The sequence below is a fragment of the Mchenga conophoros genome, linkage group LG15 (genome assembly GCF_057382185.1).
Source record: "Mchenga conophoros isolate Kocher_MC1m ecotype Shallow Benthic linkage group LG15, M_conophoros_male_GT1.1, whole genome shotgun sequence".
NCBI classification, from domain to species: domain Eukaryota; kingdom Metazoa; phylum Chordata; class Actinopteri; order Cichliformes; family Cichlidae; genus Mchenga; species Mchenga conophoros.
In genome coordinates, this window is record NC_140540.1 from 6,626,281 (window position 1) to 6,650,008 (window position 23,728).

Below are 23,728 nucleotides of genomic sequence, written 5' to 3' on the forward strand. Positions count from 1 at the left end.
CTCTCTCTCTCGCTCCGTGTGTGTGTGTGTAGAAAGAAAAGCTGAGAAGTTTACAAAGACACAGCGCCGAGAGCTGCATCTGAACATCTGATGTCTATTTACATGAAAACCCGGAGAATTAAACGTGCCAGTGCCGCAGTTAGACATAAAAGCATGCTTACTCTTCCTCGGCCTTTTATGGTTACCCAGTTTTTAGACTCCTGCTGCTTACTGCGCCCACAAAGATCTGTAAAACTACTGCAAGCGGATCCATGTTTGTCTTTGCTTAGAAAGCAATGACATGTCCATATGTTTCCCCTCATAAATCAGTCTCGCTTCTTGTCTTCTGCGCCCTACACATGCAAGAAAGTGCCCCGCGTGGAAGCCTGCCTGCTTTCCTTTCGTAAACACGCACACGCCCGAAGCGCACACATGCATATAAAAGTGCTACAGCGCGCGTACAACACATTCACCCCCATCTACCTCTCTCTCTCCCTCCTCTTCCTCTCTCACTCGCTCACACATTCTCACAAGCCTATAGCGCTTTTAGAAGAAATGGTTGGAGCTGCCCCTTCTCTCTGCAAGTCAGCGGAATAAAACGCGCTCTACACTTTTCACCAATTTTCTTTACACGAAACTCCTTGCTTCTAAGACGTTTTTTTGGTTGTTTTTAAAAATATATATATTTTCCTTCTCCCTCTTTACGCAAATTGAAGTTCTTTTTTTTCGAAAACAAGGATACCGGGAGTTTTACGCATTACATCGAGCCAATCGAAGGACGGGTATCATATCAGCTTCCTTTGCTGTCTTTTCTCACAAATAAAACAGAGTTCTCCGCTGGGGAATTACAACCACTTCGTTTAGGACTTTAAATAGGCAGAAAGGATTTTCCTTCAGTCGTAATTAGCGTGCCTCGCCACCCTCCTTGTCTCGAGCGCGCGTACTCTCCATATGGCGTAAAACGTGCCTCGCGCAGGATAAAGTCATCAGAACTGGCACTTTGTAATATTTCAGTCTCACTTGGCGAACCACAGAAGCCTAACGACCATCGTCGTCTCCGTTAATAAGGAGCTTGGATGTCAGCAAATAGTACTGCCGCTTGGGAGTGGAACCGTCTCCTGTCATCTTCATTTTCTCCAGCATGGCATCTCACTGGAAGTAGCCTTCAAAGTGGAAGATGGCTTTTTACTGTCCCTAGGTTATAGCCTAATCCCTCCACATGCCTAATGGCACACTGACGGTGAAAACTCGGCTTTTGTAAAAAGGTAAGAGCTTAGTTGTGGTTTAAACTCTTCAAGGGGAGACGTATTCAAGCAGATTTAAGCTGACAGTTTTACAGTCTCCCTTTTATTTACATGCATATTTTACAACGCTCAGTGTTAATATTTGAAGAATAAAAAGGTTTAACATCAGCCACAAGCCACTTGAAAGACTGATGAGTGGGGATACGTGTCATCTTACTATTATCATTTTTATGAGCTGTGCTAATCTTTGTGTGGTTTGTTTATTTGCTGTTTTATCTTGGAGGGAATCCTCTGATCATTTTACTGTGCCAAGGCTGAGATGATCCTTTGTTTAGGCCAGCCTGCTGTCTCTTGATTATCATTGGCCAACTGGTAGCCAAGAAAACGTGATGGCATGCATGTAAGCCTCCAAAGATGGATTAAAGATCATTAAAGGTCAAACAATTTTAGTGAGCCTATTGTCAGAAACCTTCAAGCAATATTAGGAGCACACAAAGATGTAACAGTAATATATGACTTTTAATGTCTTTACAAACATTTATGCAATAAACTAGCTCAGTGCTGCACAGTGCATGTGCACCAGAGGCTTCTTGTTTCCACATCACACTTGAGTAGGTGGAATACAGACCACGACTGGCTTCTAGTTATGATTTTACAGAGTCGTCTCATCTATACGCACGTTAAACTCGACTTTGAGGTGAACATAGAGAAATGTGATGATTGCCTTTTCATGGGCACATTTCTAAAGATTCAAAAGAAGAAGAATGTGGAGCACTTTAACAGGAGGTGCACCGTCACTGGTTTTATTGTGCAGCGTGAATGAAATGATTTTGAATTAAGAGTCAGCCTCACCTTGAGGGCCGTTTGAAGAACTAGGGTAACTCACTCAGCCAAATGGCTCATAATAAGACAAATTTAGCTGCCAAACACTTTGCAGAGAACTGGATCTGGGTTTAATTTGGGAATAATTAGGAAGTCGAGTGATGTGTTGGTTAATCCTCCGTCACAGATATCGTGCTAACCGGATAATCCTGTTTAAATACCCCCTTTGGTAGGTCAGCAGTTCCTTCAGTTTTTTCACTCCAAAGACCTCCTTGATGAAATAATAAGATCTTTTTGTGTGTGTGGAGAAGAACCAATTCTGGTTTGGGGTTGGAAAAAAATGTTAGTAATCAAATTAAGGAAAGCAACATCACAAATGAATTATTTCATGTTTCAGTCCAGTTTGTCCACCACTGCTGCAGGGCTGCTGGGGCCAGCTCGCGTCCCAGGATGAGTGTGGGTGACTGACTGACACTCAGAGCTGTGAGGAAGACAGAATGAGTCATTTTAATGGAATCAACAGGGGGCTCACTCCAGTTCATAAACACACAAACATGCACGCTCTTACGCCTGGCATAAGCATCTGATGATTCAATGCAAAACTTAATTCAATTAAGTAGAGAATTTATCACAGGAGGCAATGACACTGAGTCAGCGTGAAGGATATGTGCAAAAAAAGAGTTTAAAAAATAAAAGGAGTATGTATCATCAAAATAACGAGGGGAAAAAACAAGATGGTGAAGGGGGTGGATGATTTGACACTCCAGCACTCGCTTCAGAAAATGCACTGCCAAAAGGTCAGCGGGAAAACATAAAGGGACATATTCTCCAGACAGATGACTCACCCCCTGACCATGAGTCTGTAGGAGTGTGGCACTACGCAAACACTCGTTTCTATCTGTTTTCCTCTTTTTTTCTCTTCTTCTTTTACTTCTGATAGTCTTATCTGTTCCCTTAAGAGCGCCAAGGAAACAGACATAAATCACAGCGGTCCTTTACATTGGAAAGCAGCAGCGCCAGATGCGATAAGGTTAATACGATTCAACAGGGTCTGCACAAAGTCACCTCTGGCTGATTAGACCTCTGCGTGCACAGACTGACTTAACCCACACAGATCTCACTCCAGTGTGCTCTGTTGTACTTGTTAGGCTAGGAAACTTACATCATTTAATTTTTACTACCTTTAGGAGCTTGGTGACTCCCAACCAGGCTTGTTCACTTTAAATTTTCAGCAGTACAATGTTATATTCATATTGATGAGAAGTGTAAGAGTTGCCAATTACTGCATAACATATTCTCATCTACAACTCGTGCTGTATTTTTCTGCACTATATCCAATCGTTGTAGAAATGTTACAACAAGCAGAGTATGTGACGCTGAAGTGGTTAAAAAAATGATCATGTCGCCAGTTTTTTTCCTTTTTTCACATAATGCTGATCTTGTCAGGGTTCATGTCGTTGTCACTGCTCTTGTTACTTACACCTACTAATTGGCCAAAGTGCCATGTAGCGGGTTCTGAGTTGGACAGCATGAGCTTTTCAAGGTAGGTGAAAAGCAGCAGACAAAAACAAATATTTTGTAGGACGTGCACCAGCACAATTTTTTTTAGATCTGCAGCTGATCGAGCAGATGTGGGGTGTGTTTCTGGAGCTGAGTGTGACCTCTGAACTTTCTGGAAAGGCAACTAGAGAACATGTCAGGAGTGAACAAAGTGGATTACTGAAACATCTGGCTGCATGAAAGAGATTTGTTCCCGTTGTGTATGCAGGGCACAGCATGCATAATCCATGTGTCTTCACTTTCACAGTCACTAAATGCCTGGAGAAGCAGAGAAGTCATCTGTAAGAGATCACACTAGCTAGTCCATATTACACTTGTACAGTGTTCTATAAAATACTACTATGTGCTCCTACCATAGCTAGCATAAAAGGTGGATGTAGTGACTGTGACATCACCCTCAACATGAGTTTCTGAAGCCACATTTTGAAACCTCGACATGAGTGTTTTGGTTTTGTTGCTATCGTGGTTGCAAACAATAGGATGTGATGAAGGGGGCAGGTCTGACTGTGAAGCCACACGCTTATTTAGCCAATATGACTTGTGATTGCCAATTCCGTAGCCATTGTAGGTATAGCACAGATAATTCAGTTTTTTTGAAACATGGTATCATCAAGATTTACAAACTGGATGCATTTTTTATTCAAAATAAACATAAGACATTCTCCCACTTAAATAGAACCAGAAATCTTTTTTGCAACCACATCTATCGCCATTTGGCGGCCTTCAGACACAATGCAAGCTCTTACAATTACAGTCAGTCAGTGTTTTGACTGCCAATGTGTTTTTGGAGCCAAATATTATCTTATATGAATGTGAAGGTGACATTTATACTAGGCAGCTTGATAAGTAAACACCATTCAGAAAATATAAGAGTGCAACACACAGACACACACATATCAACTATTTAGTGCAAAATTCCACTCACCAAGTGATGCGTGCAAATTTCTGGGATGGTCTGTACTGCACAGCAAGCCATAATGTTTTGACAGACAATCCATTAAAAATGCTCCAACAGGCTTAAAGAGCATGCGCGCGCACACACACATACACTGAAGAGGTGCAGTTTAATGACTGGCAGTAGTGGACGAAGCCTAGCAGAAACTAACTGGCTCCAGAGCCCGTGCCGGGACACCTATCAGTCAAGGCAGCCATGAACCTATGTCAATTATCCAGGTGACAAAAACAAAACTTCCCCTCAGTCAGAGTTGTTATGAGTTATGAGGAGGGAATTCATATTTTGCACCCGGCTGTAAATGTGCTTTGTAGATCTATAATTTTGGACATTGAGAGTCTGTGGAGCCAACCTCAAGTGGAAAATTTGTTATAGTTGTGCATCGTTCTTCCACCTCCCGAGGCACCTGTTTGTTAAATTAATAAATTGTGTAAACTGCTAATATGTCGTGTTTCTTCAGACTTAAATCATCCAATCAAATAAATGGCACCAAACAAGAGTTAATAGCAGAACAATCTGTTTGGCTTTGGCACAGAAAATTTGGCACATATTTAATGGGTGCAACCCCTATACTCAACTCTGCTCATGCATTTTATACTGTTTGTATAAGATTTATCGCCAAGAAACATTGTTACAGCATTGTTACATCAACCAAATGCAACATTTCCTTACTTTTTTGCTAAGTTTATACCCATCTTCATCCAGTCCAAGACGTTTTGGCTTCTATTTAGTGAGTGATCCTTATTGTGTTTTATTAAACTGTTGCTTAGCGCTAATCGGCTGATATCTGTGTTATATACAGTTTATGATAACAGCCTATTGACTCTGCTCAAGAGCAGAGGAGGATCTAACTTGAATGGGCAGAGCTACGAGAGAAGCAAATAAATTGGCAAGCAGTAAATTCATTCTTATCAAATTAAGTCAGTCTTTTTCACTCTTTCATGAATTACATTATTGTCACCATTAGCGTAGGTGTACAATGAATCTGAAGTGCTTTATTTTGACATGGGAATAAATAAAAAAAAACACAAAAAAAGCTTGATGGTATAATTGTTTAAGCTTTTTAAGCTAAAAGGACAGAACACAAAGATCTGATTTTGTTCACTTTTTTTGTTCTTAACTCCTGCAAGTTAATTTCCATCACGACTGGCTCGAGAGCATTAAGTGAACTACATTTTAATATTCTGAATACTAGCAAAACTATTAAAAAGTCATAATTATATTCACTGAATTAAAATAAAACCACGCTATTAAGTCGTGCTGGTGTGTCGTTTCCATGTTAGACTCTCAGCTCCATGCGATTATGGCAGATGACCTTAACTTCAGCAGCAGGGGGGGGGGGGGGGGGGGGGGGGGGGGGCTTTGTCTGTCTCTGCATTTTCATGGCCTCAGTTAACCTCAGCAGAGAACTTTACGGCATAAACAAAAACAAATGACCCACTATAATTGTAACAGGAGACATGCAACATTGGATGCCAGATTTTCCCTCCCTAGCAAGCTCCATTTTTATCCTCCTGCTCATTCCTCTCTCATTACATCTCTCCTTGCCTCTTTCCTTCGTACTCCATCTGTGTCCATATTCAAGTTCTTTCTCCATGACATGTCAGCGCACACTTCACTGCAGTGAGTCATTTGAAACAAACTTTCCTCAGCATGCTCAGAGTACAAAAAATAAAAAGTCTCTGGAGTTTGTTAAATGTAGATCAAAGTGTCTCCTGTAGTCGCTTACTCCCTGTCTCCTTCCTCTGGCTGTGTCTCCTTCCAGTCTCACATCTTTACTCTCCCTTCAGCTTCTCAGTTTCTTCTTCTATCCCACCTGTCATGTTCTCGTTCCTCTTCCACGCTGCATCATTTCCTCTCTAATGTGAGGATTTAGAGAAAGCTGGGTTGTAGAGCCTTAGTACAAATCGCATAAACAAGATGTAACTGAAACCCTGAAGGTAGCTGTGAAAAAAAAAAAGAAATATAGGTCTCCGGTGTGTCCCTTTCAGATTTAAAAGTCTCCAGCATCCTTTCCTTCCCTCCCCCTCTTAATCAAACCTCTTTCACGCAGAGGTAGAGGTGGAAACAACTTAAAGGTCAACAAGTCAAAACTGGCTTAAAATAATGCATGGGGAATGCCCCTGTGTTGATAGTACGCATGCTAATGATGCATCTGTCATCCCAGTGCACACAGCTGGCAGTTGCTATGGAAACGTGTCACCTAGCAGCAGCATATAGTTGCTATAGGGACAATATATCACGTGGCGTCACCTATAGATTAGCTGTTATCGACATTATCACGCTACAAAAAAAGGAGGTGTTACAATGTGCCGAGGGAACTCTCTGCCCTGAGAGATGTGATGCATCTATTTAAAACATCTCCAAATGCTTAAATAACTTCACAGAGAATGAGTTCGCTTCCTGAAAGGGTGGGGCAAATTGCTTTAATATGTTTTCGTGCCTTACCGAAAGCACGCAAAGATAAACCTGCTGCAGCAATTTAGCAATTACTAAGGTGATCACACGAGGCCTGATTTATTATTAATTTTAGACCGATTTAGAGAACTGCCCAGCAAGGCAGCGGACTGGAAAAGAAGCAGCAGGTTTTTGCACAAGTTTTGTGTGTTTCATCACTGTTTAAGCAACAAGATCACAGTAAGTCTTTAAAATAGAAGAAGAAGGAGGACATGAACTGAATGCATGTGGCGAGCTCGATTACTGAATGCTAACTTTCATCTCTTTTGGTCACTGCACATGGAAAGCCTTTATGTGTCAGAGCCTGAGTGCATTCTCATTAGGCTGCTGGTGTTATCTGTGTGACAGCACTTCTTCTTTTCTGCTCCACTTGTTTTTTTTTGTTGATGTTGTTTTTTTTTTTTTTTACTCCAGTCTTGTTAAAACTATGGATGCACTCAGCTTGTTTTCTTTTGCGGTCTTTTCACGGCTGTCAGGAAAAGCATTTTTACCCTCCTCTTGTTTTCGTCAGGCTTTTTTTTTTAATGCTCTTTCGATCACTCATCACCCCCACTTTGTCCCAGAACAGTTGTTCCCTTTTTTTGTCCCTCTGTGGTGAAAGCATGACTCAGTGTTGCACCTTACATGAACTGATGTAAATAAATATACTCCATCCTCATTCTTTTTCTGTTCTTGCATTCCTTTTGTCATCTATCCTCTACTTTCTACTCCTAACTCCAACTCTCGCTACCCTTCTTCTTTGCCACCGCCGTCCATCCTTTTTCCTCCTGGTTCGGTAAACCGAGGAAATCTCTCCCGTTGCTCTTGAAACATTTGTGTGGGTTCCTGTTTGACGCACACCGAGGAGCGAAGGGGAGAGAATCAGGGTGGGAGAGAGGCAGAGTGAGGGGGAGCACAGAAAACCTGAGAAAAGTGGCTGGTTGTGTTTGTCCTTGTGTGATTCACCATCTGTGGTGGAGAGCGCTCTCTTACAGCAGTTTTTTTTCAACCAATAAGATGATTGACATGAAAAATACATTAAAATGTGAGAAGGAGAAAAGAGGGTAGGAGGAGAGAACGTCTGATCTTGTGTGTGATTCACAGTTACTTTGAATACTAAAAGCTTTGTCTGATTTTGAATATTAAATCTGACTTCATTGCTTTCAGATATGCAGAAGAAACGAAAGGAAGGAAGGAAAGGAGGGAGGGAGGGATAGAGCGAAACAGGAAAGTGACCGAATAAAATTCAATTAAAATTAGATACAGATTAAAAATAGATCGACGAGGACAGAGGGTGGGAGGGAAGAGAGAGACAAACAAAGAGAGCGATAAGATGAGAAAGTAAGCTGGGGTGGAGAAAGAATGAAAGTAGGAGAAAGCAAACATTATTCAGGGTCACAACCAGAATGCATTAGCACACAGACAGCGGGTGAGAATGGAAGCGAGAGGGGGAGATTTACAGATTGTGCCTTCTTGGAAGAAAAAGGAAGACAGGATGGACACGTGGAAGCAAAAAAAAGAAAAGGGAAGGTCATTGGTGTATTATCATTCCCATGCTAAATCTGTGTGATCCTTTATATATACAGACATGTGCACATGCCCAAACCTGGGAACCAAATAACTTTGTAACACATGACTACACAGAACATGTGCCTATGGTACATAAAAGTAAGTAATACAGAAAGAATGACATCACATTTGTTCTAAGTCAGGCAATGGGTCATTAAAGTATTCTTTATATTCTTCTGAATATGCCTGTGATCATGAATTAATAAATACATAAGCGAGCATGTCTGATAGCACTCAGAAAGCAGAGAGAGAGGGCCATGCTAAAACTGACATTTCATGACATTTGTCTTATTATAATACGGTGACGTCAGCTGGAGCTGTTATTGGTCTATCGTCACACAAAATTGGAAAATTATATCTTGAAAACTGTGGACACTAGACTGCTGACAAACAGGCAAATGGAACTGATTGCATACTCCCTGCCTTTGGGGGTAGAAGTGTTTCAAGTGCACCGTTATTAGTACAATCTACTCAGTGCTTTATACGTTTACACTAGACATTTGGCCTCAAGTTATTTGCTGGTAAGCTTGTTTGTGAAATGAAAGTTTATATTACTAAAGCTACTTTTGACTGCTCCCTTGCTGCAAAGGGTCACCACAGCAGCTAGCTTCCTGAACCATCCCTTAAGGGGATTTGTGTGTGTCTAGCTGGAATTGAACAAAGAGCCATATGCCTGCCAATCAAATGTGTTAACCTCTACACCATAAGATAATCTACCGTAGCTTTAAATGATTGTGTTGCACAACGTTAAGATCATCATTCATCAGTATCACAGCTGTTGTTTCTCCTGTTTAAAGGTTCCAGAAAAAGAGAAAACCAAAATGCAGCTAACTGGGGGAAGGTCCAAAACCCAAAGTGAGGACTCAGCGATGTAAACGGAGTACATAAGAGTCAGGAAAAATAAGTATGTGATGCAGCATGTGAGAACCCAGCTAAGGTTCAAAGACAACAAAACAAAACAAGAAAAATAGATTTAACCATTTTTGTTCATTTTTTCCATGAATTGTTAACTGAAAAACTGTGTAGAAACTGTTCAAAAAAAACCTACAGTCTTATTCAATATTGGAGACAATGAACTTGTGAAATATTGGAATGTCCAGTTGCTGCCAAAGTTCATCATTGTATGGCTGTTTTTGTGCTCAGGTGGGTTAACAGCACATACAAGTCAAATGTATTATTTTTAAAAAGCCCTGTTTGGGATTATCTTCTCATGGACCGTCGCATACTTCCAGCACAGCTGCTAGTTTTAGATCACTCAACTGGAGTACAACTTTGTTACGTTGTCGTGGAGAAGCGAGGAGTCAAACCTGTGTGGCCAAAGAAGCAAAAAGCAGGTTCTTTTTTTCTTTCTGTTTTAAGTGCCGACACATTATGGCATGAACAGTAACACAGGTTCTGGATGTTGTTCTTCAAACATCAGGATGTTACAGCAGAGCTCTGCATTAATAGCTTCACAAATTCACATCGCACAACCTTGTGGGAAAGGCGAGTATGCTCCTGATCCTGCTCTTGACCTTATGTGCTTCCTTCAGGCGTGGACTATCTGTCCTCTTCAAGTAAAAAGTGGTGAAAACTAGGGGTGCAACGATACACAAAATTCACGGCTCGGTTCGATACTTTGGTGTCACGGTTCAATATTTTTTCAATACAAAAAAATGTTCATGCCTTTTTAATTTGTCATTTATTAAAATTATAAATATATATTTTAACTCAAAAGTACAGTTTTTAAATTTAATGTAAACAACAAAATAATAAATCTATCTGATCGAGAAATCACTCATCTTTGGAAAAGAGAGTTTATTACAGAGAAAGGGCTCTTTCCAAAATAAAAGCTACACTATACGCTTCTTCTGGGGTATATTCTCAGCAGCATATTAAACATATCAGGTCCCCATAAGGAGAATCATGTGCTAACGGCTGTCTAAATGACTCGGGTAAAGTTTGTAGCATGTGTGCTTGTTGTTTTTGTCTTTGCACTACGATGATGTCGGCGTAAATGTGCAGTCATATTCATTGTGTTCCCACTAGTGCTGTCAGCGTTAATCTCGTTAAAATGACATTAACCCCATAACGCGGCAAATTTCCGTTAACAAGTTACCGCGGATCGCCCCGTGCGTAGGGCTGGACGGCGTCAACACGTTAACAAGCTAACTGCGCTAACGCACTAGTTCCCACCAATTGAGCATTGCGTGGCAAATCCGACATACTGTTTTACTTTTGTCCATGATGCGCTTACCATCAGGGTCATGCTTCACATGAAAACCAAGATAGTTCCAAAGGCCACATCTGAATGAGGGTGGGGGAGGTTCAATTTGCCATGTTGCAACGAGCTTAGCTTCTGTCTTGCTAGCTTGGATCTGCGCTCGACAGAGCAGCCTAGGCGGAGTAGTCGAACGCAGATCCACTGAACACTCAACACAAAATTTTGTATTGTTTGATACACATGCGTACCGAACCGAAAGCACTGTATCGAACGGTTCGATATCGATACGAGTATTGTTGCACCCCTAGTGAAAACGTTGGGTCTTGCAGGGAGACTTAATTATGAGCAGCAGCAGTGGGCCTCCATACTAAGCATGGGTCAGTTTGAAAGACAAGTTGATGCTTTTTTTTTCTCTGTGCAAGTTTGAGGATGTGAGTTCCTGAAAGCAGTCTGGAGGCGCTTGAGAGGGCAGGATGATACTCAGAACTTTGATCACACTTCACATAAACTGGGTGATTGACCTACTGATTACCTTTGGGGGCTGTAGTCTGATAGAAAACCCTATAAACATCACAAATAAAATTAGCAGGAGAAAACCAGCGGTTGTTCGCTGCCAATTTTTACAGGGCTCGCTCTGAACTGCTGAGCTGTTTTCACATTTTCATCTGAAATTTGCATTTAAATTCAGTACCAAGGTCACTCAGCAACAAATTCAGTCAATGTAATCCTCTTCATGTGCAACAGGACAATGCTAATGTTCATGTGAGGTCAGATTAACAGTCATTTAGACCCAAATGAGTGCTTTCAAAATAAACCTGTGTTTGTTTAAGCCCCCTTCCTTTAATAACAATAATAGATGTATGAGCAGCTGGTGAGCCCAGAGACCATGATTCATTCAAATGTTATGACAGAATTGAGGCGATGTATTTTATTAAAATCTATAACAGCTTTTTAAAAAAATGCAAATAACGACAGGAGAAAAAAACAATAAACATGCAAAAGCAATAAATACAGGATGTGAATCAGAATGAAACACACTACCCAAGACTCAAATCACAAGCCAAGTATGCTTTTGGGGTTTGTTTCCTTTACATCCTGCAAGCATCCTGCAGGCCTGAATGTACAGCTTCATGTGCATGCACACTTGCACACTTGTCCCCATGATCGTCCTGAAGACTGACAACAGGCAGCCGAACAAAACATGAGCAGAGCAGGCTGTTGTGCTGCTTGGTGTGCTTACATCTGTATCACTGCTAGGCTCTAAAGAGTATTTCTGGGACTTGGAAAGATGCTAAAACACGCTTTCGTCATGACACACTTTCCCCGTTAGCAAAAAAAATAAATAAAACAGCTTTGAAAAAGTGCATGAGGTGACACATCAGCTTTAAATCACACAAAAAGAGCTGTGATCTGCACAACTGTGGGAGACGGTGTGCTACTGACTATTACGTGTCTTACACATCATATATTAGGACTACCTGGGAGACTGTGACTATGCTGAAACACATGTGCATCTGTGTTTTGATACAGTTGTGTTTTTTCCTCACTGTGACTATACTGTGCATACCTATGCCAAATACATCTTTTTTTAGCAGCAGCATCTTGTAATTGTATGCACCAAGGCCCTAACAATCTCTTAGCAACAAACTGTAAACCAGTAATGTGGATGCTGATTAGGCAGTAGAATTTAAAAGTCATTAACTCCTAATTTGTGTCTGCAGGTGAAGAATGACTGCAGCGGCAGGTGTGCTAACAGGCTTGGCCAAGCTAAAGCGCCAGGACTCTGCTCGCTCTCAGCATCGGCCCGTACCACCGACATCGCCGGGCCTGGGACACGCCGCCCCCGAGGCCGCTCCTAGGTGATTGTCATGTGCATTCATTTTAACACAGTAGACAGAACTATAAATTAGCCTTTTAAATTGCTGCCTCTGCAGCAGGAAAGAGGATATTGTCACAAAAGCTAATGTGTGTTGGTGAAATTGCTTCTGCAGTCTCTGAAAATTTGCTGTATTTGTTACCCATTGCTGTTAAACTGTTACCTCCAAAAATCCGTTTGTGTTTTCTTGCCATCCTTTTTCATTTAGGAAGAGGAAGAGGCGCACCGATGTCGTAGTGGTGCGAGGTAGACTCCGTCTCTACTCTGCATCTGGGTTTTTCCTCCTTCTGGGACTAATCATCTTGGCCATAGGGATTGGCATGGCGACGCTAGGTTACTGGCCTCACAGTAAAGACTTACTCGCTGGAGGAGGAACTGGAGTCAAGACAGAAAAGGATGCAGCCAATGCGAGCCACAATGGGCAAGGTGAAGAAGGGTGACTAGAAACCTGCTGGCAAAAGTTTGTTCCTCTCATGGCTCATCTCGCTGTTTTGTGGTTTTAGGTACGCCTTCCAAGGAGACTGAGAGCGCTCTGATGCGATTCCTAGAACAGCATCTTCACTCTGAGAGGATGAAGATGCTTGGGCCCTTCACCATGGGCATTGGGATTTTTATTTTCATCTGTGCTAATGCAATACTTCACGAAAACAGAGACAGGGAAACCAAGGTAAGGCTGAAATCATCGCTTCAGGATGCGCACAGTCGAAATACTCAAACACTGTATGGGAAACAAAGAAGTTGGAAGGTTTTTGTGGGTAATGCAACTTTAGTTTTTGCATAATCTGCTTCAAAAGTAGGTTCTTTAGCAATATTTCCATCAAATGTTTCTAAATTTAAAAGCCAGAACTTGTAGTTAATATTTCTTCCCTGTCACTGATTCTTGTTTCTGTCCCTCCTCCACTCTCTACAAAATAAAGGGCATGTACACTCTAGTCATCCATATTCATCATCTCCATAACATGCAGATCAGACTTCTCCCAGTCTCCTTCCACCTTTAGCTCTGCAATTTTCCCTCTGATTAAATTCACTCTGTTTCCATGCTCTCTTCTTCTCTCCTTTGATTCAATTATCCCTCTCCTTCTCCCTTCCCTTTACTGGTAATCCTTGTGAGAAACATGTCCCCCAAGGCCACACGGTGGCAACGTGCACAAATTTAAAACTACAGGGAGATAATGTGTTTTAATGAAACGCTTCAAATATTTTCAGGTAATCTAAAATAAATGCTGCTGCTTCTACTTCTGCTAATACGATTTTCATTTGCTGTAGATCATCCATATGAGAGACATGTACTCCACAGTCATCGATATCCACCGCCTCAGGCAGAAAGAGCAAAAGCAACACCAACACCGGAACAGCACCTGTGTGAGAGAAGTCGGAGATCTTCGAGTCTTCGGCTGCGATACTGCCGCACGGTTAGCCAGCAACTCTCTCCTAGCTTTCTCTCGTGCTGGAAGCATTGCCGGAGGAGGGAGAGGTTCTACAGAAGAGGAGGAGGTGTTGTTAGGGGATGAGGAGTATCACAGACGTAGAGAACAGGCTAAGATGGATTGTAACTTTGCAGGGCTATTGGCACCCCTCTATAAGGATCGCCCATTTTGTGGCCCCGGGGTCGGGCTGGTTCATTCGGATTCCATGCGTCACCAGTGGTCAGCGGATGGAGATGGAGAGAGGGGAGGACACCATGCACGCTCTATTGTCTCCTCCTCTATCTCTGCATTTACACTCCCTGTTATAAAACTCAACAACTGTGTTATTGATGAGCCGGAGATGGAGGCAATAACTGAAGAGGACAGAGGAGGAGAGAGAAGAGAAGGAGAGAGGTTGCAGCCTCTGACCTCTGTGGAGTCTCTGGTGGTTCCCGTGGCATCTGTTGCCAAGGCCTCCAAACCACCGGGCCTACACAGGAGTAACTCCGCCTCCTCCTCATCCCGCTGCTCCTCCTTATCCTCGTCCTCCCTCTCCCCTGCTCCCTCCTCTACCTCAGGCTGCTGGCTTTCCCCGGGAGCAGCAAAGAGTGACTTTGGCTCCAACTCCTCTCTGCACATGCTCAACAGCCATTCCAAATCTCTGGACTTGGAGCGCAGACCGAGTATGCTTAGCGTAAACCCAGAGCAGCGGAAGCACCCCAGCTGGCCCCGACTTGACCGCAGCAACAGCAGCCGTAGTAACAGCGGCAGTCGGGGCAGCACCAAAGGCTACAAGCGGCTGGAGGACAGAGAAGAACAAGGAGATCGGCTCTTGGAGGTGTCACAGTCTGTGGCAGAGAGGCGCGACTATAGTAAGCGCGAGAAGCTGCTAATGATATCCAGGTCGCATAATAACCTGAGCTTTGAGCATGATGAGTTTAATAGCAGCACACTGAAGAGAGGCAGCTCTGAGACTCGGTTCTGATCGCACTGAACTAGAGGTTGATGACAGTTCTGTCCTGTTCTGTAAATTGCCCTCCACACAGTATGAATGTACAGCTTGTGCTGGAGGAAACTGACAAGTTTAATGGCTACACTGTGCAGAGAGGAAACTCAAGCAGTTTCAAGAAAGCCTGTTTTTATGAGCAGCAGGTTGTAGAGTAATGGAACAACTTGCACTGTGAAAGAGTTCAGGTCTATTGTCAGTCAGACACAATGGGTCTACTGCATTAGGGTGACATTAGTTGATCTACGACAGTGATTCCTAATCCAGGGCACATCTGCGGTAGGTTAGCCAAGGAGTATATGAAAAGACTAGCTCAGCTGTTACCATTAAATAAAAGAATTAGTGGACCTGAGGAACTTTAGGCAGTGAAGGGAAAACTTCGAATAAGTAGAAATGTTTACAAAAGATAAAATGGTTAAAAGTGATTGAAAGTGGATAACTCGCTAAGTGAGTAGTAGCGAGTAGTAATAGTTGGAACTATTAGCCAACAGCATGCACAAAGAAATGATGTTATGAGCTAAACAGGATGGATAACAAGCTGAAATACTGTACAGTAGCTAGCTAAATTCATAAATGTTGTCAATTATTTTGCTGATGCTACTAAATTCTCATCTTTCAGTATTGATTAATCCAATGAAATATCAATACAAAAGTAGGCTGAAAGAATTTGAATTGTTACCTTAACATAAAAGTAAGATTGCTAGCCATATAAATAAATAGGGGAAATTGGTCAATTGTCTGTGAAAATACTGGATAAATGATTAAAATAGTCATCTAATAGTCCTGGACTAATCATTGAGAAATTTGAACATGAAGGGTTTAACCAAGGAAGAGTTTTTTCAGTCCAGAGGGGTGAACTACAATGTGAGATTAATGGGTTAGCAAGCGATGTTAAGATAAAAGTCAGAGTATTCTGTGTCATGACTTTTACCTGGATAAATCACCATGGTTACTTGTGCTAAATCACCATGGTTACTTATGCTGAACACAAAACTTATTTTGTTTTGTTAGGACAGCTAAGGCAAAGAAAGCCTGACTGGGTTGAACATCCTGTGTAGTATACTCCTCAGGACTGTTGGGATATGTAAGATGAAAAAGGTTGGATAAATGAAAAAAGCTCATTTGCATTAATGAGCTTGAAAGTCTATATTTGGTATGAGCACCATTATTCATCACACAGCCTGAACTCTTTTAGGCATGTTTTGTTATTATATCTTTAAATTGTGTTCAGGAATAGTTCTCCAGGCTCCTTTAGGGATATTCAAAGATCTTCTTTGGATGTTGGCTGCCTTTCATTGTGCTCTTTGTCAAGATGATCCCGCTCTGTTTCAATAATGTTGATGTCCGGGCTCTGGGGAGGCCAATCCATGACTGATAGTGTTTCACTGTGTATTTTTCCATCCATATATGCTTTAAGAGCACTGCATTGGCAGTGTGTTTGGGGTCATTGTCATGCTGAAAACTTAAGCTGTTGCCAATCAGATGCTTTCCCGAAGGCATTGCATGGTGGATCTAAATCGGATCATACTTTTCTGAATTCTTAAATCAATCAGTGTTGACGAGATCCCAACTCCACTGGCAGAAATGCAGCCCCAAACCAAAACAGACCCTCAATTGTGTACAGATGGCTGTAGACGTTCACTGTTCTGCATGCTGATGACAATTTGAAGCAGCACATTTTACATATGTCTTAACTACTCCATAAGACCTGTTACCATTGATTTGTCTTCCTCTTGTCCAGTTTCCAAGAATCCTTTAAAGATATACTGCACACCATGCTGAGATATGCCGAGTTTCTAGCTAATACTATTAATATTTCTGCACAAATACTATTTTATGCCTGTCAAACTGTGATATCTTTGACATTCCTCATAGACTAAAGGAATGGGAACAAATGATGCGTTTTTGTGACAGGGTGCTAGCGATACAATGTGAAATTGGTTCTTTGCTAAGTTGTTTGTTATGTATGGAAACAACACTGACTACTCCCTTGAGTTAGGTGCCTTTTTTATGCTTAAATTATTCATATGTCAGTGTTAAGCAGCTTAACTTACAACCAAGAAGTAATGGTCAGGTACAAGGACTGGACTAAAAAATAAAAAGCAGCCAATGTCCAAAGAAATGAGAATTGCTCATGACCACTTATTAATTACAAAAAAGTCCTCCTCAAGGGATTAATAATTTTTTTATATATTTTATATTCCCCTTGCTATAAGAGCTGTTTAACACCCAAATTTCTCATCCATGGGATAATAAAGGTTTATTCTAATAAAATACATCACATCAGTCTGCTTAATATCATATTCAGAAATCATTTCTGAAGTTTTACCATCACTGAGACAATATAACCAGCACTGCTACATAAGGTTTTTTACATATAAATTACCTGTTGCACAAAGGGTCCCATAAGACGAAGGAAGTTACTACAATGCCAGTGGGCTCTGCAACAGAGATATAAATCAAATAAAGATAGTAGCCAGGGAAATACAACAAAGAAGTCATGATGTCCTGCAGTATTACAGTCCATCTCTAAACTAGAAATAAAAACCTCAGTCTATGGCTCTGCTACAGGCATTTCAAGGTTATTTTTACAAAATTAATGTAATGGATATCATTCAGGATATTCAGTCATACAGTTATCTTTCTGTGTACTATCATAAAACTGAGTGTATGAGAAAACCATGGTTCATCTGGTGCATCAGCCACAGTATTTTTTTCAGTCAAAACAGAAGGTATACTTATAACAACCATTAGTTATTTCTGATCAACAATCAAAAATAAGTTAATGTTTGTCTATATCTAAAAATCTCTAATTAGGATAACAGGGACAATTTGACTCTTTCTGTATCTGATTTATTATTGAATAAATGTTTGAACCTGTATAAAAAATAGTTCTCGGTATTAGAACAATTGAACCCACATTTATTTATCTTGTGCTGTCTTTATAAAACCAGAGATCTGTATCATTCAAGTGTTGTTTCCTTTTATTTGATCACATTTTTATGATGGTTTGTTTTGAGGAATTCCTGTTCTTGGATATCTAATTGAGTTTACATGAATTTGCATTCATATTGTTCAATGGTTTTGGTTTGTTAGTGACCTCTGATCCTTCTGAACACTTGTGTAAATCTCTTTAGGAAACTTGTAATGTGTGTAATGAGTAACACACCTTATTTTGAGATCTAACATGATGTACCCTCCCACTCAGTGCCACATACTGTATGAGTGTTAAAGAGGAACCCCTTTTAAAAGTGCAGAAATCTTTTCAGAGAGCTTTAATGGTCCCCCACAGTCTATGGGTCAATGTCGAATTTTAGCTTCACTAAATAAACTGTATTTTTACTGATATCTGTTTTGTCCTATTGGATGTGTTTAAAGCAATTCCAATTATGCATGGATTTACACATAATAGCTCTTCTGTCGCCTTTTTCATGGATTGTGGGAGGCAAAAACGTCGCTTAGGCCAGCACACAAACACACGTGCACACACACCGTGCACCAACATACCATCTGACCCCCCCCCTCACTTAAGCTGTCCAAATATACCTCTAATTTCCATTCTCTGCCTCTTTCACTCACTCCTTCTCCTTCGCTGCATGCAAAATAACAAACAAAGGTCTGGATGAGTCATCACCAATTATCAGTCTGTGGCTCTGTGGGATAACACACACAAACTTGCGCAACACCCTCGCAAGGACCAAGGACTATTTACATCAGAGCATGCAAACATATTTTTTCTAAAATGCATCAAGCAAAGCACGCAGACACATGAGCACACGCAAATGTGCATTTACAATGGAATTCAAAAGCAGAAGGATGATGACGATGTCATTTTAGCCCAAATACGTCAAAAAGTCAACTAAAGCTAAATCTAAGCTAAGCATCTTGTTGTGGGTTCGCTGCCTGTACCAAAATCTGATCAGATGGACTCAAGAAACCATTTGTCGGTACAACTTACTACATTCTAATAATGTCATTTGAGCTCATTTTAAACTGAACCTGAACAAAGTTCAGGTTATTGTGCATGCTTAGCATTTAAATAACATTCATCAATTATGTTTAATAAATGCCTCAGCTGTTTATTCACAACTAGTAGCTTGCAATTTCAGTCAATAATACCCTTCTTTCTCCTTTCATTTTAGCGAACGTTTCATTATAGCTTATGTTTTTGGTAGCAGATGCCTGTGTCAGCCTGTTTGTAAACACAATACCTCGAAAGGTTTAGAATTAATTCTAATAAAACTTGTAGGGGTGTAGAGTGGGGTCATGTTAACAATCCATTAAAATTTGACTCATATCCACCGAGGTCTTCAAGGTCAACGTAATAATTTATCGGTCAAAAATAGACAAAAAGCCTTATAACTTAGAAACTGATATATTGTCAACATGTAAAAAATATTGTGAGATTTAAAATATCATGACACACGTGACCTCTGACCTCTCCTTCAAGGTCAATAGACTGATTTGTCAAGAAAAAGTTGTCTTGGGATACTATTTGAGAATAGTTGATTAATTTTATTATGAATTTTGAAGTTTAAATACATAGCAATTTGAATACATTTACAATGTTCTTGAATAATTTACTAAACTAAGAAAATATTATAAATAAGCTAAAATATTTAATATATCATTTGATATTCATTACTAAGCATTTAAAGACTTTTTTTCATTTTTAAAAAATGAAATAAATGCTGCACATTTCATACAAAATAATTATACTCAAAACTGTGTCAGGTATGTTAAAATGGATTCAACAGGGCAAATAACAAAATCCTGCCCTTTGTGCTTGTTTTTACTGCACTATAAAGTATGTTTAATGAGAACATGTTGGCATGGGGTACAAAATCAGTGTATACAAATAACAGTGATACTATTCCTTAAAAAGGTAATTCACACAGAGAGTCAGCTGCATTGGCAGAGGTCTGCATTCTTGAAGTGCTTCTTGTTTATCATGTTATCTAACTATTTTAAAAATTTAACCACTAACAACGTAATATAATGTATACTTTTATTAATCCCCTTAGGGAAATGAGTCCTCTGCATTTAACCCATTTACTCAGTGAAGCAGTGGGCTGCCACCAATCCAGCACCCGGGGAGCAGTATGTTGGGACAGTACCTTGCTCGGGGGTACCTCAGGGTAGCCGTTCAGTGGATTCGAACCCCTGGCCTTCCGATCATGGGGCGACCACTATATTAACTTTTTGCTGTACTATCAGTATTGACATTTATAACTAAAACTTAAACATAGTTTGTCACCCTGAGGGCACTTTGCAATTTCCCTTTTGGCAACACAGGTTTGGAAGCCACAAACACAATCAGCTGCTCCTAGAAGAGTTGGGAAGAGCATAAACAAACAAATAAGTAAATAAACACCTACATATAACAAATGTTAAGGAAATATGTTTCAATTTCGTGTATCTGAAAGACAAAAAAGTATCACCAAATATTGGTAAATATCTAAATGTCATCCTATTTCGATCAGGCACTATTAGATTATTTTGCAATTTCTGTTTTTGTCCACTGAGTTGAGTTGATACACCTCGGGGCACTTGGCTGTTTCAGCGTAAATGGTAAATGGTAAATGGTAAATGGCCTGTATTTATATAGCGCTTTTACTAGTCCCTAAGGACCCCAAAGCGCTTTACATATCCAGTCATCCACCCATTCACGCACACATTCACACACTGGTGATGGTAAGCTACATTGTAGCCACAGCCACCCTGGGGCGCACTGACAGAGGCGAGGCTGCCGGACACTGGCGCCACCGGGCCCTCTGACCACCACCAGTAGGCAACGGGTGAAGTGTCTTGCCCAAGGACACAACGTAGCGTAGATATAGCCAGTTAGGTCACATACTGGCTTTGTAAGACTGTGGTCCAGTAACTATCCCTAATATTTAGACCTGCATGTCCCTCCTTACCTTACGGTTTAAATAACAAAAAAAAACAAGGAAAAATCAAGTCATGTTTCTCCGAAAGTGGTGTCAACGTAGTGGCACACAGGTAAATCAAACTTCCACTAAATGTGTTTTAGTTGCTAACAGCAACACTTACCTTGCCCCTTAAGCCAGATGGTTGACTGGTGAAAGTTGCTCAAGAAGTGCTCCAACTGTTTCACATAGATAGAGAAATAAATCCTTAGTGCATCAACAGCTCGTGTGGCCAAATACCTTTTTTTTCCTGTGTGTGTAACTGTGATCAACCACAGCAGGGCACACGTGCGATCCCTCATCAGCTGTGCAGCTGATGTGTTACGGAGCGAGACAGCTCGCGCCTTCTCACCTCCTCGGCTGTGCCACACACTTCAGCTTGCTGAGGAGCTCGGGCTTTTAATCTCCCAGCCTTTCAACGTTTCAGTCGATTTATGTACTGCTATAGCTTTGCTTACTTTGCAGCAGTTTACTTCAATTGCTGGACTGAACTTAAGTGATTTCTTGAGTAGCTGCATGGTTACTGATGCATAATGAAATAAACCCAGATCAAAAACATTGGTGTAGCCCTGCCTCTCGCCTAATGGCAGCTGGGATAAGCTCCAGCCCTCCTAAATTAGATAAGTGGAAGAGAATGAATGGGTGGATTGATGGGTGGCTATTATAGTGCAGGCTGAACAATAACTGTACTAGACTTCACGAGTATCAATATATACTGCTCAAAACAATGAAAGGAACACTATGAAAACACATCAGAACTCAAACAATGAAACAGATCTATATTTATACTATACTGATATCGACTGGGGTGATCTGTTAAGAATGGAATGAAAGGATAGAAATGGAAATTTGCAACCTACAGAACTCAAAGATAGCTTGAAAAGTGTCAAAATGAAGCGATGGGCTAGTCCATTTTCATTGTAGAAACTCAAAATGGTACTCACGAGTTTGTTTGGCCCCCCAGTGTGACCTCTGCTGGGCTTGTAGAGGTGTGTGTGCCCTCTATGGATATGCCTCCCCACATCATTACTGACCCACCACCAAACCGGTCATGCTGAATGTTGTTACAGGTAGCACGTTCTCCATGGTTTCTTAAGACCCTTTAACGTTTGTCCCATGTATTCAGGGTAAATGCACTCTCATTTTGTCAATCTCATCAGATTCAGGTCCACATTCTTGCATCTCATTCCTCAATATCTGCACAAAACAACTTGAAGCTACTAAAAATGAACTGAGGGCATGGCTATACCTATATTTTTAAGGATTAATATGTATAAAAGACTGAGCTTATATGCGCTATGGTCTGAAAGCACTGAAAGATTAACACATTGTTAGTCATATTCTGTCACTCTGTACTTTCAGACCCGTCTGTAAACTTTCCAAGGTCCCCAGAGCAGCAATGGCATTTTGCAATACACGGAATAAAAAACTGAAAAAAAAAGCCACCAAAGCTGCACAAATGACAGAGTGGAGGCAAATAGAACTGAAGTTCATACTTCAAAAAAAGTACAGACAAGGAAGTAAAACATATTAATCTCTTTTTCTTTGTCATGTTCGCTTGAACAGTGATTGACAGAAGGTATAACTCTGTAATAAAGGTATCAATGTGGAACTAACGTGCAGATAGGGCTGCACAAACACATACAGATCATCAATTACTTAATCTGCTTTATTCACATGTATCCACGTCAACAGATTAACCCCATTTCAACAGGGCTTAATTTGGGTGCGTTTCTGTGTATTTTATTGCATTAAAAATCAGACATTAGCAGCATGTGCGCTCAGTGCTACTCCCTTGTGTTTTTACCAGCAACAACAGCAGTGATGTGGGCAGTTTACTGACATAATCATCTAATAAACAGACTAATTACCACGACACATCTGGAGGGTAAATTGAATGGTTTGCAGATTAGCAGAGTAGGAACGGCTGCCAGGAGGGTGAACAGCGTTAACACAGCTGTCACGGATAATAGCAACGCATCGTGTATTGGGATGAGCCATGCTGAATTAGTAATGGAAGTGACTCATCCGTTCAGAAGCATGTTGGTTTCTGGAGCGGTGAATGCCGGACTGGATTTTTTTTATAAGGTTAAAAAGAAGCAAAGGACTTTTTTTTTTATTGTTTTTTTTATCCAGACAAAATCCTAAACTGGATGTTGCAGATTTTCACTTTCAGATGCAGCTTTATAACGGTGCCTTTATGTGTTTGAAGAATATCAAAGGCCAGTTCCTTCCCTAAATACAGCCACATGTTTTGGTGGCTGTCACGGTGTTTAAAGAAACCTCACTGCGTGTTGTCATTATATCACGCTGAAGCCTCTTCCAGTTGTTCCCGATCCCTTTGCGCCGAATCCCGAGTAATTAGGCAGAAAACGGAGTTTCCCTGCCGCGTGTCATTGAAAGAGCCTTGTGGCTATAGCTCCAGTGTGCTAGTGTGTGTTTGTGCGTCTATCTGTGGGTTTGTGCGCTTGCCACGAAGCAGCAGTAGGGGTGCCAGCCTTGTTGCCATAGCAGCCCAAGATGTGCTCTGGACCCCTGCCTGAGGAGTAAACTCACTCACAGAAATGAACGCAAACTGAGCTTTTTATAAAAACATAATAACCCCCCAACAACCAGTCATTTAATGAAGCCAAAATATAAATTATAAGAGTTAAATAGAGTTTTAATCCTGTGGCTCGATCCAATAGGCTCCTGTACTGTCCCACAGTGATGACAGGCAGATCAGGTAAGGCCTGAAAGGTTTAC

The 23,728-nt window shown here is 40.9% G+C and overlaps 1 protein-coding gene across 1 annotated transcript; it reads left to right on the plus strand.

Annotated features, from left to right (window-relative positions):
- Nucleotides 1-521: 521 nt before the first annotated feature.
- tmem200a (transmembrane protein 200A) lies at nt 522-18,381 on the plus strand. The gene is made up of 5 exons (XM_085247708.1): nt 522-1,244; nt 12,487-12,624; nt 12,850-13,067; nt 13,145-13,308; nt 13,908-18,381. The coding sequence occupies exons 2-5, from the start codon at nt 12,494-12,496 to the stop codon at nt 15,030-15,032; spliced, it is 1,638 nt and encodes a 545-aa protein (XP_085103834.1). The 5' UTR covers nt 522-1,244; nt 12,487-12,493; the 3' UTR covers nt 15,033-18,381.
- Nucleotides 18,382-23,728: the final 5,347 nt, after the last annotated feature.